Genomic DNA, 14,923 nt, shown 5'->3' with positions numbered 1-14,923 from the left:
CCCCTGAATTCTTAGTTTTAATTGACTTCCTCATCAGCAGCTGTAGGTCTCTTACCGTGTATAAGCTTCAGGGAATTCTCTAGGTATTCATCTGCAGAGATGGGTTCCCCATTTACTTTCAGCTCGAGAGAGAAGTCCCTCAGAGTCCACATGAAGTCCGGGAAGAAGCTCACAAATTCATCTGAGTCCTCCAACTCATTTTGGTCAGGTGAGGATCTTGTTCTGATTCTGTCTGTCAGCTCTGTCACATAGCTGAACAGCTAATTAAGGAAAGTCATGAAACAACCACAGCATCAACCAAATCTGCAGGGTCCCCATTGTGCCAAATCCTAGTCCCAAACCTTCATTCTCCTTGGTGTGAAAATTGTAGATACGTATAGTTGAGTTATTTTTATGTTTTATGTTGCATAAACCAAGAGCTGCAGACATGGAGCTGGATCATGAGGGAAGGTCACCCCGCTCACTCTGGTGTTCTGAACCTCAGAAAGGATACTGCAGCTGGTCCAGGGCCTGCTGGTTGATGGCTCCCATGCTGTTGTACACGAAGGTGCTGCTCAGAAGTACAGCCAGGGCAAAGATCCAGCAGTCATTCTGGTTGTCACCCTGGGAGTCAGAACATACATGGGTCAGGAGTATGTTTTGTTCTATGTCACTTTCTAGATCAGCAGTGATAAAATATATTCACTTCATTAGAGGGGATTTTAGCCTTAAAAATGTTCCTATGGTTCGTGGATTCAGTTGTGATGATTCTCACTGGTGCTTCTTAGTCTGTGGTTAGTGTTTCAGGACTGCAGACCACCAACCTGCTGTTCTGTGACCCAGTTTTGTGACTAGTTCCCTCACCTCTGTTGGCTAAATGTGACTTCATGTCATGTAAGTAGATTGAAAAGGGTGCTATGATGAAGTTCAAACAAGTCTTCAAAAAACTATGGATCTAGTGACCAGACTTGATGTGCAGAAATGCTTGCTGCCAACCAAGCCTTAGTGCCCGAGTTCGATCCCCAGAACCACATGGTGTTAAAGAGAAGTGACTCACATGTTTTACTTTAACCTCCATATGGGAGTTGTAGCACATGCATCATGGCATATGTTACACACACATACACACACACACACACACACACACACACACACACACACACAAATAAATATATAACAAGTTTTTAAGACAACATAGAGGATAGTGAAGAATTTCCAAAGATCAGGGGCTGAATTGCACACTGGGCACTCAATCCTTACCTTCTCCACATCTCCCAGGCCCTCTGTGTCAAGCAGAACTAGGGTGTGGTCTGACTTCTGGGGATGAGGGACACACCACATCCAGATCCCCTTGGTGTGAGACTGCACTGTGGAGCCCAGAGAGAAGCCTGAAATGCAGAGAGGAAAGAAGGGATTAGATGTGTAGAAACAGGTGCTTCAGAGAGTGATAATAAAATTAGCATAATCAAATAGGGAAGATGCCTCAGTGGTTAAGTGTGCTTGCTGTCTTGCATAGGTCCAGAACTCTGTTCCCAGAATCTACATAACAGCTTACAACTGTCTATAAATACAGTTTCTGGGAGCCTTATGTTCCTTTCTAATACTTGTGAATACTAGGGATGCAGGGTTGTACTCACACAAAATACTTGTACATGTGAATATAAAATAAATACATCTCTTTTGAAAAATCAGTACAATCAAGTCAGAAGAATGAACTAAAACCAAAGCTGGTGCTGATCTCACAGTCAGAGTCATAACAGAAACTCAGTTTTCAGAGATGCAGAATGCAATGGTCATCCAGGCTTGCATCAAGGATCCACAGAAAATGTGCAGCAGGGTCAGTTTCTCAAGCACAGCTCCTGAGCTTGCTGTGTGAGGCTGTGGGGTAAAGCTGAAGTAACAGTGGAGATCCAGGAAGTTAGGGATGTCAGGCCTGGGAAGTCCACTGAGGAAAGCTGGAGTCAATGAGTGGACCTAAACTGTAGAGGGAGCCTTTGTATCCTGTAAACAGCAGGAATCAGGAGGCAGGGTCTGCAAGCTGCTGTGGTCTAGAGAAGGCCACCACATGCCATATATGCTGCACATGGAGCCACAGGGTTATGTTTGTCCTTCTGGGTTCAGTCTTGCTATGGTGTGACCTGTCCTTCCCATCCCCCTGAACATTGCAAATGGGGATGTTTATTCTATGCCATTGTATATTACAAGCATGTCATTTAAAATTTCATTTTGTAAAAGATCACAGATGTTTGTCATATGGGACTAGACTGCCATATGCTGTTAAAACTTTAAGATGATGGGGACTTTTGAATTAAGACCACATGCATTTTTTTTTTTTTGGCGGGAGAAGAATGTTACGGTTTGAATGTAAAATGGCCATCATAGGCTCAGGTATATGAACACTTGGTCCACAGTTAGTGGTACTGTGTTGGGTAATGTGAAAGCGTTAGGAGGTAGGACCTGGCTGGCAGAGGGCAGGCCTTTGACTGTAATAATACTGGCCTTGTTTGTGGCCCTCTGCTCTCTGCTTCCTGGTGAGGCATGATATGAACAGCCACAAGCTCCTTCCACTACACATGGAGTCATAAAGTCCTGACTCCTCTGCCATAGTGAACTGATTTCCCCTGAACTGTGAGCAAAGTAAATCCTTCTTCCTTACATTGCCTCCAACGGTCATTTGATCTGTGATGAGACTAATATAACATAGAAAACCTGAAAGCCTGGGCTCAGACAGATATCTCTATAGCCATCTTCATGTTAGTATCATTCAGAGTACTCAGCTGTCTTGTCTACAGGCAAATGGATAAGGTAATGTTAGACATTTATTATCACTGAACCTCAAAAAGGGAGAAAACTTTGATAAATCTTGAAGGTGTCATAAGTGAAAGAACCAGTTCCAAAAATCTCTATGTTTTGTACAAATCCATACATATGACATTCCTAGGACATTCATATTCATAAATATAGCATGTGGAAGAATGGGATGGTTTGGGCAATGAGCTTCCTTCTAGAGATGGGTGGGGACTATACACAAATCATAAATTTCTTTATTGACACATAGCCATATGCTTAAAAATTATAAAGATAAATCTTATATAATTTATATGAATAAAAAAGTCAATACATAAACTATAGGTAGATTTTTTATAACCTTAAAGACCAGTAGAAACTTGCTGTTGCTACAGAACATTTTACCTATATCTTAAATCTAATTAACATATAAATTTAATTATCTTTACTAGTGCCTTTGTCTGTCTAGGAAATGAACCAGTACAGTTTTAGAAGGGAAGCTAGGGGTTTGATGTGGTAGTGCAGGCCTGTAATCAGCTCTCAAGAGGCCAAGGCAAGAAGATCATGAGTTCAGGGTCAGCCTGGACTACATGATAATCTGAAGGCCTGCTTGGACTATATAGCATGACTGGTCTCAAGAAATGAAAGCAAATGGACAAAGCAACAATATCAACAAAAAGGATCCCCACATCCAACTGTGACTGGAATATTAAATTCTTCACACTCTCATGCAGGAAGCAGACAATGTGAGTAGACACAGGGGACCCAGCTCAGCTTTGTTGGTGGCACTCACCTTTGTTCTTTCCAGCCAGCTTGTTCATCAAGTAGGATTTGCCTGTGCGATAGAAGCCCACAATGGCCACCACTACCATAGGCTGCTTGATGGCAGACAGGATCTCCAGAGCTTCCGTTTTGGCTGTCAGTTGCCCTTTCACATTCTCAATGAGGTATACAGGGCCTTGCATGTGGACCTTTGAGGCCATTGTGCAGGCTTGTCCCCTGTCTATAGAGGAAGAGATAAGATTAACTGTAATTAGTTCTTTTTACTCAGAAGGTAGAGTTATCAAATCCTTAAAAACCACAACCTTGTTGCATGCATCAGAAATGTATGTGAGAGAATCTGTAAAATCTTAAAATCTTATAAAATATTATTTAAAGTTTTTCATTTATAAAGTCACTGTGACAACATTCTGCTGCTCTCAACACAAATATTCCATTTAATCTAGCATTGAAAACTTTCCTTATTAAAGATTTTATACTAAACATCAAATAAAAAAGAATCAGATCGAGAAATGATTTCATATTGCAACTGTATATAATCAATTAAATATTCATTTAGTCATTTATTTACCACTATAATTAATAAAGACACCCAGGAATTAATGCTTCATTGTTTGATATATGCTATGATAATAATTTCTATAGGTTATAAAATATGTTCATTCTACCTGTAGTATACTAGTATTTATAATCATGTAATAGACATGAGTCTCTAGACACAGAATTAATTGCATTACCAACATGAAGGAATATAACATATTTTTGTGAAAATTAATGAAAATACATCACAGTGACTTTTCCAAGGACATGGTTGTGGTGATAGTATTCCCCAAAATATTGTGCACCCTTATGAGGCCAGAAAATGGTGGCACACACACCTTTATTCCTAACATCCTGAAGGCAGAGATCCATCTGGACATCTATGTTCAATGTTATATGTAAAATAGCCAGGCATGGCAACACATGCCTTTAATCTCAGGAAGTGATGGCAGGGAGAAGAAAGGTATATAATGTGTGAAAAGCAGGAACTAGGGTCTGGTTAAGCTTTTAGACTTTTGAGCAGCAGTTCAGCTGAGATCCATTTGGATGAGGACTCAGAAGCTTCCAGTCTGAGGAAACAGGATCAGCTAAGAAATTGGCAAAGTGATATGGCTGTGACTTGTTCTGCTTTTCTGATCTTCAAGCATTCACCCCAATAACCAGCTCCAGGTTTGTTTTTGTTAATAAGAACTTTTAAGATTTGTGCCACACATGGTTACACAAGATCAGTGACCAGTAAAACAGCTGCACAGTAAGTGAGCCAAAATCTAGAGAGGCTGTCAGTACATCGATGAGAATACTGGATACTGCAGAAAACAACTATAATGTACTTAGCAAGATATCAGGGAGCTGTTGGTTCAAAGAAATGACTTCCTGCTATTCTTCTTTAGGTTTTCTGTTTAGTTCTCATTTGGAAAAGAAAAGAGAAATGCAAAGAGGTGGCAGTCAAAGACCTGGAATAAGAGGCTCAAGCTGATCAGGCAGAACAGCTATAAAGCAGGAACATTATGAGTGAGAATGGTGACTGGACTACCATTCTGGTTTCCAGGAGACAGGAACAGCAGCCTGAGGGCCTGGAGTTGGGGACAAATTAAGCAGACACTGTAGCTGGAGTTATTTCCAGTCCCGCCCAGGCCCGCAGCCACTCAGACCCAAATAAACACACAGACGCTTATATTATTTAAAGTGTATGGCCTAATGGCTCAGGCTTCTTGCTATCCAGTTCTTATATCTTAAATAAACCCATTTCTACTAATCTATACATTGCCATTTGGCTTGTGGCTTACCAGTACTTTATGTCTTACATCTCATGGCCACTGCAGCTGACAGCATCTCCTGACTCAGCCTTCCTTTTCCCAGAATTCTCCTATCTCTTATCCCACCTATACTATACTTGCTGCCTGGCTACTGGCCAGTCAGGATTTTATATATCAATCAATAAGAGCAATACATTCATGGCATACAGAGCCAGACATTGACTTCAGTCTTGTTTTCAGGGAGATCTTCTAAAAAAGCTGTTCACTACAGTACAGGGCTGATCCTAAAGGTGAGGGTTAAGAAGAAAGTGGGCATGAAGAATGAGCCAATCTTCCTGGTGAAGGAGGAAATTCACTTGGAAGCCAAGATCAGATGTGTGATGGTGACTACCCTGTCCTTCACCTTTCACTCTGGGTTTCAGCTATGACCTGAGTTTCCTACAAAACAGCCACAACTGTGTCAGTGAACTGCAAGGCTGACTGATTGATTAGAATTTGTGTGATGGTGGAGAGATGGAATGTTGCAAAGTCTGGAGCCACATTTTCCTGGGCTATCTTTAGCTGCCTTCAGAGCTATTTCTTGCATCATCAGAAGGCCTGTAGCTCAACTGTTTTGCTACAACCTGCCTGCTCCATGTAGCCAACAATGTATTTCAAAAGTACGATCTATGGCTTTTTAAATTCTTTTTCTACAGAAATGTCAAGAAATTTGCCAAGTTGTAACATGGTGTGTAGGGTAAGCTGAGTTTCTGTTCCTGGGCCGCCAAACACTCATATAAAGCTCTACAACAGATCGCATCTCTTCACTGGAGGCTGTGGCTATTCACACTACAAGTCATTCCCTTCCCCTCATGAAAATCAGCCACAGGCAGCCCTTTCAGTAGGAGTGGGAAGGCATCAGCTCTGCTCCGTCACTGACCACAGTCATTTAACTGTGCCCATCAGCAGACAGTGTGAGCACAGAGAAAGGCAATCCCAGTGTGTTTTTCACCCTTGGTTAAGCTGCACATATGCTGTTCCCTAACTCAAAGCAAGCCCAGTATGTCCTTTAGAGCCTGGCTGCCCTGATAATACCACCCAGGATTGATCTGCAGCTGTGCCCCAGCCAAGTCCAGGTGCAGCCTTTTCTAGTTAGAGAAATTCTAAAGAAAGTGAATTAACCCTCAACAATGCCTTCTCATTCCTAGTCAGGGTTAGGTTCCATGTTCCAGATCAGAACTCCCCAGACCTACAAGAGCAAATGTCCCTTCTTACCTGCTCTTGCTGCTCAGCACAGGTAGATGGGCTCTGCCACTGTCTTTTATTTCCTCCTGCAATACAGTGGGGCTTTCTGGAGTTGGCTTAGTGAGCAAATGATGGAAGCACTGTATGTAACTTTTGAAGTAGGTTGCAGTACTGAGAAACTGAAACCATTTTGACCATGGACATAAATCAACAAAAAGATAAAAAGACGTCCCTGAGCTTTGTTATGGGGAGGGTTTGTCAGGACTTTCCAACCAGAACCTTTAGTACTTAGTTCAAAGGGATCTTGAAGCCATTTGTTATTTAAAAATATTTCCATGTGATATAAAATATGTGGGATAATTTTCAGGTTTGGAATTGGTTGTAATAAAATAAATGAGGAGGAAGGACATAATCATTTTAAAGTTTTCTTTCTGAAAATACTGTAACATGCCCCAAGACCTTTGCACACCTGACTTCATGATGGAAGTGCCATTCAGGCTATTAAACTCAGCATGTAGACACCACCAGCAGCCAAATGAAAAGAGAGACCTAATCTATGAATGTCAGTAGTTCTGGGAAAGTCTCTCAATGCTTACTGGTTTCTGTAGTTCCACTTCTGGCTAACTGTTCTTGTCGACCGAACTATGTCAACTCAGAATGTGGATGTTGTGCTTAAAAGCTTACCCTGAGAAAGGCTCAGTGCTACACTGGTGTCCTGAACACCCAGACTAGTCCCAGGACAGCTAATAAAGACTTCCTCTTGGATTAAAACCAAATCCAAGCTGTCTTCTCTGGTGGATATCACACAGCATTTCTGGAAGTCTCACACAGATCCCCAGAGACTAGACCTTGGGACCCAGGAGGTCTCAGAGCCCCTTGGAATGGAGAGGACACTAGTGGTCAAGGCACTCCTAGAGGGTGCCTAACCTGAGATGTTGCAGGTACACAGGATTCCCCTTGATCAGTCATTGCCTAAAGCTTCAGAAGAGTCTACCACCTCCATCCCAAAAGGGAACAAATGAGAGAGTTTCCTGGTCTGTCACCTTAGTGTTAAGTCTTGTTACGGTGATGCCTCTGTTTGGACACATAGGAGAGGTCAGATGCAGCTGCTGATCCAGTGTCCAGGAACCATGTCAGATGTCACTGGGTTCACCCTGTCTCTTTCTGGTGTGTGAGTATGTGGTGCTCACCCCTGGTTGTCTTTACTGTGTTTTTATCAGTTCCATTTTCTTGTATTGAATGGTGACTTTCTCTGGTGTGAGACTGTCCCTCCCAGGCTTAAGGCCTTTGCCACTTGTGCTGGGGACCTGAACTCTTTTGGTTCTTCCAGGTCACCCAGAGACACACACAAACACAAAACAGCCCCGGCTGCCCCACTTCAGAGATCTTGTGGATTGACTCCTGCTCAGGGTCCCCATTGTGCTGGTCCCTGTGTGGGAAAGGGATGGGCTGAGCCTCTCACCCAGGGTCCCTTGCCATCTAAGTGGAATGCACACAGGGAGGAGAAAGGAGTTCCCCAAGGTCACTGCCTGTTCTAAGCAGCCTCAGGGAAGAAAAAAAGGAAGTTTTATTCCTTCATCTTTTGTAATTTTTGTGACCTTTTCAAACAGTAATTCATATAATTGGATAACTCAAAACTCATCATTTTCTGGAAAAAGAGAAAGGAAAATAACTGGCCCTCACAGGTAGACAAGGAGATGGCTGCCTGACATGCCTTCTGTCAACACTGTCAACACTGACCAAAGAGATTTTGAATAATTTTCACTGGTTTTTTTTTTTTTTAATAGGGATTCAAAAGTGAGCTGCTAAAAAGATTTCTTTTCTTAGAGGAGGAGAAGAAAGAGGAGGAGGAGGAGAAGGAGCAGGAAACCATCAGGGTAGAAGAACAGTGTAGAAAGAGAACAGAGTGAAAACAAGCAGCAGAAAGGAACATAAAGTGAAGAAGTAAGCGTCGGCCCTCAGAGAAAGTCCCCATGTGCTGGCTTGTCTGACCAGGAGTTGGCCTATCCACATGTCCTTCCAGTTTCTGTGACCTCCTGAGAGCCTGCTCCTAAGGGCAGTCTACCTCCCATGCGATCCAGTCCCAGGCCTTACTCCTGGACCACCCTGGGTCTAGGTTAAGAACCCACCACTGTCAATTCCTCTACCCTCTTTCCTGATGCCAACTCGCAGGTGTTCCTCTGAGACTGTCTCAAGATGAAAGATGAACCCAGGTTCATGGGAGCTGCTGTGGTTACTTGGACCAAAACAATTTGAGCCCAAGTCAGGTTCCTCAGCTCAGAGGGTAGAACTGATCTATCTGATCCAGGCTCTCAGATGGGGAAAAGGAAAGTCCATCATGGTACACGGGCACTAGGCTTTACTACCACGAATGTCCATGGTGTGGTGAACAGGGAAAGAGGGCTTCTGACTAATGGGGGTGGGCGGGGGAGTAGGGGCTGGGGGGGATGGTGGGACAGGGAGTGTGAGGAAAGAACATTCAGAACAAAGAGATAATCTTGTTCCTCCCTGAGGCTACTTGGCTTCCCCTGTGAATTTCTCTCCTCCCTCATCAAAGACATCAAAAAGAGGCTCCCCTGAGGCAAGAGGTAACTGGCCTGCTGACCTCCCAGCTGCCTGGCAAAAGCCCTAAGACCAGTGGGGTCTATTGATATTCTGAGGACATAGCCTGACCTGGTGTTGCCTCAGAGAGACTCATGGTACAACCAGGATGAAACAGAGGATACAAAAAGCAAAAATGGACAGTTTGAGCCCACAGGGTGATCCAGAGGGAAAGATCATTCTCTCAGAAACAATTGTCAGGACCCTGGGAACTGATATTCACTAGGCTACCCCGCTGGGGTCCACATGCTTTCTGAGTTGCTCAGACCAAGGTGTGTTATACCCAGACTGAACAGCTTGGCTGAGGATGTCTCAGCCAGATGTCAGGTTTGTGCTCAAGTAAATCCAAAATTAAGAGTGCTTTCCCAGGAAGGTGTCTCAGTGAGAGGCCAGCACCCTGGCAAACTCTGGAAAAACTGACCTCACCAAGATCTGGCCTGCCAGGGGAGGATACAAGTACTTGCTAGTTTTCATATTTTCTTTTTCCAGGTTGTTAGAAGCGTTCCCCACCAGAATTGAAACTGTTCAAACAGTAGCTTTAAAAGCTCCTCCAGGAGCTAGTCTCCTGATTCGGCCTACCCCTCCTAATGGGGTCTGACAGTGGCCCAGCTTTCATAGCCCAAACCTTTCAATTCATAGCTAAAGCTTTAGGCATAGATTCAAAGCATCATTGGGCAAATATACCCCAGATTCTGGGCAGGTAGGAATAAGTAAAGAGGACATTAGAAGAAACTCCTATCAAAATGCTCACTAGAGTCCAGCGAAGGGTGGATAGACTCCTTCCTTTGCTTTGCTTTGCTTTGCACCTGCTATACTCCACAGAGGGAGGGATTTACCCCCGTGAGCTTGTTCAGAAGACCACAAGAAAGAAAGTGGTTCAAAGTGGCTGTTCAGCTTTTTATTACACCAATCTTAGCAATACATTTTCACTCAGTGTACAAACGCCCCACAACAAACAGTTCCTCATATTGTGGTGATCCCCAACCATAAAAGTATTTCATTGCTACCTCATAACTATAATTTTGCTACTATTATGTATCATAGTGCAAATACATCTGATATGTGACCCCCAAAAGGATCATGACCCACAGGTTGAGAACCACTGCTCTAGAGACTTCCCCAAGCATATGCCCTCCCCCGAATTCCGTGTTTGAAATAAAATTGTGCCAGGTAGCACTGAGTTTTGAATAACCATAAACAAAGCAGCAAGCATCCGCTTCCCTTTCATTTATTCGTTCATTTATTTGTATGCCCTGTGTCAGCCAAGTTTCTCCAGAGGAACAGAACCAATAGGAAGCGTGAGAGGTTTATCTCGAGGACTTGGCCAAGCAGCTGTGGTGCTGGTCAGTCTGCAATATGCAGAGCAGACAACAGGAGAGAACGCGCAATACAGCTGGAATCTGAGGTCAGGACTCTCACTTCCTGGGTGGGGCGCTCGCTCGCTCGCTAGGTTTCTTTCTCCTAAGACATCAACTGAACAAATCTCACCCATATTATGGCGACTACTCAGATTTCCTCAAAGCACACTACTCTAAATTTTAATTTCATCTCAAAACTACCTTCACAGCATAACTACACTGGCGTTTGCACAGGTATTTAGGCGCTTAGGTCTTTGTCAGCCAAGCTGACATCAGCAGAGTCCCATGTGCAGCACATGGCAAGCTTTCAACAAATATATGATGAATGGAAAAAATTCGTTCCCATTATAGTGCCACTGAAGTTAAGTTAGGTACTTATGTCTGTCAGCTTAAGTTAATTTATGTTGCAATTATAAAGGACCCCAAAATTTTAGGTTTGAGACAGGGCCTCTTGTTTGCCTCTGTGTATACCTCACTAGCTCCTGAGTTTCTGGGAGATTCTCGGTCTCCCATTTACCCATAGGAGTTTCTGAGATCCTCAGTCTCCCACTTACCAATAGGAGGTCCGGGACGCATACATGCTGTCTTGTTCAGCTCTGTGTAAGTGTTGGGGACTGGAATGCAGGTCCTCACACTTTTGCAACAAGCGCCTTAACCTCTGAACAATCTCCCGAGCCCTAATATATTTAATAGCATAAAATAGTGAAGGCTTTCCTTTTGTTTATACGATATATACACTTATATACACTGAGACTCGGCTGCTGCTCTGCTCCAGTCACTCATCCTGAGACATAGTCAGTCTCTGCCAAAAACACAACCTGCTTTAAAACAAAAGACCATAGAGGTTCCTGTTTGGATATACACATTTTGCTTCTATTTATACCTTTTTGGTCAAAGTGATTTCATGGTTGATTTCAGGTTATATATCGGACCAGCGGAGGAAGCAGTAAGTACTTGTAGCTAGATAAAGCTGCAGGGAGTCCAGCTTCAGTGGGGTTCAGGTCCCAAAAAGGAGGTGTGGAGTCGGTGAGGGAAAAGTGGAGACTGGCACGGTCTGAGGGTGAATAGGGAAGGCTGCCACTTTATTGAAAAAAAAAAGGCTACACTGTTTATACGCTATAATTGCACACAGGATTAAATGGGAGAAAGGCACATGTGAGCTGGGTGGGGCTTGTGATCAGAGATTGTGGAAGCTGGCATTGACCTTCCCAAGTTAATAGGCACCAGTCATATACTAATGGAAGGGCCACAAGATCCTCTTGCCAGAGATAAGGACGACTTCCTTTTTAGCAAGCAGGAACTTTCTTCAAACCCCTGAGGAAATGGGGGCTTTTGTCTAAATGCCTGACTTTGGGAAAAGGACTTTCTTTATTATGGAATATTGAAGTTTTTAATTTGGCTTAGTTTATCTAAAAACTAAAGCTAAAAGTGAGCAAAGAGGAGGCTATACAAATACTACTGTGAAACTGAAAAGACATTAGGAATCTATAAGTCTTGATTGTCAACTATACCTATCTTAGTTTTCAAGCATATGTTACTCATCTAAATTTTCCCCATCTGAGAGCCTGGATCAGATAGATCAGTTCTACCCTCTGAGCTGAGGAACCTGACTTGGGCTCAAATTGTTTTGGTCCAAGTAACCACAGCAGCTCCCATGAACCTGGGTTCATCTTTCATCTTGAGACAATCTCAGAGGAACACCTGCAAGTCGGCATCAGGAAAGAGGGTAGAGGAATTGACAGTGGTGGGTTCTTAATCTAGACCCAGGGGGGTCAAGAAGTAAGGACTGGGACTGGATCACATGGGAGGTAGACTGCCCCTAGGAGCAGGCTCTCAGCAGATCACAGAAACTGGAAGGACATGTGGATAGGCCAACTCCTGGTCAGACAAGTAGGAACATGGGGACTTTCTCTGAAGGCCGATGTGGTGGTATTGTGTTCCCCAATATTTGTGTACTCTAATAAATTTATCTGGGGTCAGAGAACAGACAGCCACTAGATACATAGGCTAGAAAATGGTGGCACCCACAACTTTAATCCTAGCATTCCAGAGATAGAAATCCCTCTGGATCTCTGTAGTTCAAGGCCACATTGGAAACAGCCAAGCATAGTGACACACACCTTTAATCCCAGAAAGCAAGCCTTTAATCCCAGGGAGTGGTGGTAGAAAGCAGAAACATATATAAGGCGTGAGGACCAGAAACTAGAAGCTTTTGACTGGTTAAGCATGTGGCTGGTTAAGCATGTGGCTGGTTAAGCTTCAGGCTTTTGAGCAGTAATTCAGCTGAGACCCATTCCAGATGAGGACTCAGAGGCCTCCAGTCTGAGGAGACAAGACCAGCTGAGGATCCGGCAAGGTGAGATAGCTGTGGCTTGTTCTGTCTCTCTGATCTACCAGCATGGACCCCAATAACTCGCCTCAGGTTTGATTTTATTAATAAGAACTATTAAGATTCATGCTACATCTGGCGCCCAACGTTCGTGTTACAAATTCATGAAAAGGCTGTTTGCCTGTAGTCTTGTGACCCCCAGCTCAGGCCCGAGCTACACTCAGCTGGTGGTGGTGGCACAGGCTGGTAGGATTTACTGAAGGAGGCAGAGGCAGGAGGATCCCGAGTTTGAGGCCGGCCTAGGAGGCTTGGGAGAAGCTTTGGCCCGGGCCGAACCACAAACAGTGGTGGGACCATGGAAGCACTGGCTACTGCTCCAGGTTGCCAGCTCCTTCTCATCATGTTGGTGACTGCGATGATGCTGCTACCAGGGACGAAGGGTTTACTGCTGCTGGTTCAGAGAAGAATTGCCAGGACCATCGTGGCAAAGGTCAGTTTGGAAAAGTTTGGCAAGACAAATGGTGGGGAGAAATTGCTGTGAAGATTTTCTGTTCTAGGGAAGAATGATCATGGTTCTGAGAGACAGACATTTATCAGACTGTGATTGCTCCAAACCACACAGGAGGCAAAAACAAAAAAACAAAAAACAAAAAAAAAGTCTGCAGGAAACCATGACCACGCCTAATAGTGACTGAAATCTTCAAAAAGATGACAGGATCTCACAAAGATGATTCCACATGGACTATGATAAAGCCATTAAGCTGATTAACACCACGGAAAAATCGACTTTGGTCTACAAACTGGTCAGGACAATTTCGAGATGACTAGCTGAGATGATTCAGCCTGACAGACTACTTGAGCAAGGACTTGTGACAAGCCCTGAACTTTCCTATTATGCAGAGACTGGACAAATAATACAGGACTTGATGATTAACCCAAAAATTTTCTTTTCAAGATTCCCTAAAGATATCTTCACCCCTAGAAAGCAAAAAGAAAAAGAGAATAAGATATGAGAGAGATCATTGAATCTACTCTGAGAAAAAAGATAAAGAAATAATAAGATAAATAGGTAGATCATTGAATCTACACTGAAGAAAAAGGGGAAGATATAAAAATGACAAAAGGTAGACTACTGAATGTATTATGAAAAGAAAAAAGAGAGAATATGGATATGATAAGATAAAAAGGGAGATTATGGAATCTACTTTTAAAAAGGAACTGCTTGTTTTAAATAAGATAAGTAATGAAAATTTTTTGGTCTGAGTTTATCAGATGTTACTGGACTGGACATTGTTAAAATATATAATGGAGTGTTTATCTCAATCTGTCAAATGTTAATGGACTAGATATAATTAATGTAATTTTTGTCTGCATATATTGTATATATATTCTTATTAGTTTTTCTTGTATTAGTTATGAGCTTTTTTTTAATTTTAGAAAAAAAGAGAGGAAATGTGGTGGTATTGTGTTCCCCAAAATATTGTGTACTCTAATAAATTTATCTGGGGTCAGAGAACAGACAGCCACTAGATACAAAGGCTAGAAAATGGTGGCACTCGCACCTTTAATCCTAGCATTCCAGAGATAGAAATTTCTCTGGATTTCTGTGAGTTCAAGGCCACACTGGAAACAGCCAAGCATGGTGACACACACCTTTAATCCCAGAAAGCCAGCCTTTAATCCCAGGGAGTGGTGGTAGAAAGCAGAAAGATATATAAGGCGTGAGGACCAGACACTAGAAGCTTTTGGCTGGTTAAGCATTTGGCTGGTTAAGCTTCAGGCTTTTGAGCAGTAATTCGGCTGAGACCCATTCCGGATGAGGACTCAGAGGCCTCCAGTCTGAGGAGACAAGACCAGCTGAGTATCTGGCGAGGTGAGATAGCTGTGGCTTGTTCTGTCTCTCTGATCTACCAGCATGGACCCCAATAACTCACCTCAGGTTTGATTTTATTAATAAGAACTTTTAAGATTCATGCTGCAGCCCGACGGTTGCTTCTTCACTTTATGTTCCTTTCTGCTGCTTGTTTTCAATGTGTTCTCTTTCTACACTGTTCTTCTACCCTGATGGT

General features: G+C 43.1%; 2 protein-coding genes across 4 annotated transcripts in view; one reads left to right on the top strand and one right to left on the bottom strand.

Annotated features, from left to right (window-relative positions):
* The window catches only part of LOC102904775 (guanylate-binding protein 1-like), a 15,255-nt gene extending 6,984 nt beyond the window's left edge, over positions 1-8,271 (bottom strand). Inside the window, exons 1-5 of one of the 2 annotated variants that reach the window (XM_076575080.1) lie at positions 6,597-8,271; positions 3,560-3,769; positions 1,240-1,367; positions 494-603; positions 56-252 (exon numbers count right to left, since the gene is read on the bottom strand). In XM_076575080.1, the coding sequence (XP_076431195.1) occupies positions 56-252; positions 494-603; positions 1,240-1,367; positions 3,560-3,749 (625 nt within the window). In that variant the 5' untranslated portion in view covers positions 3,750-3,769; positions 6,597-8,271. Of the gene's footprint in view, positions 1-55; positions 253-493; positions 604-1,239; positions 1,368-3,559; positions 3,793-6,596 lie in introns of those variants that run through there. The other variant, XM_006986121.4, reaches the window with a different exon arrangement.
* The window catches only part of LOC102912160 (guanylate-binding protein 1-like), a 27,619-nt gene continuing 12,807 nt past the window's right edge, over positions 112-14,923 (top strand). Inside the window, exon 1 of one of the 2 annotated variants that reach the window (XM_076575079.1) lies at positions 112-208. The gene's annotated coding sequence lies outside the window, so the exon portion shown is untranslated. The remainder of the gene's footprint in view (positions 209-14,923) is intronic. The other variant, XM_042280039.2, reaches the window with a different exon arrangement.

Source organism: Peromyscus maniculatus, chromosome 6 (assembly GCF_049852395.1).
Source record: "Peromyscus maniculatus bairdii isolate BWxNUB_F1_BW_parent chromosome 6, HU_Pman_BW_mat_3.1, whole genome shotgun sequence".
NCBI classification, from domain to species: domain Eukaryota; kingdom Metazoa; phylum Chordata; class Mammalia; order Rodentia; family Cricetidae; genus Peromyscus; species Peromyscus maniculatus.
The sequence above is the reverse complement of the archived record's forward strand: the minus strand, read 5'-3'. Positions and strand labels throughout refer to the sequence as shown.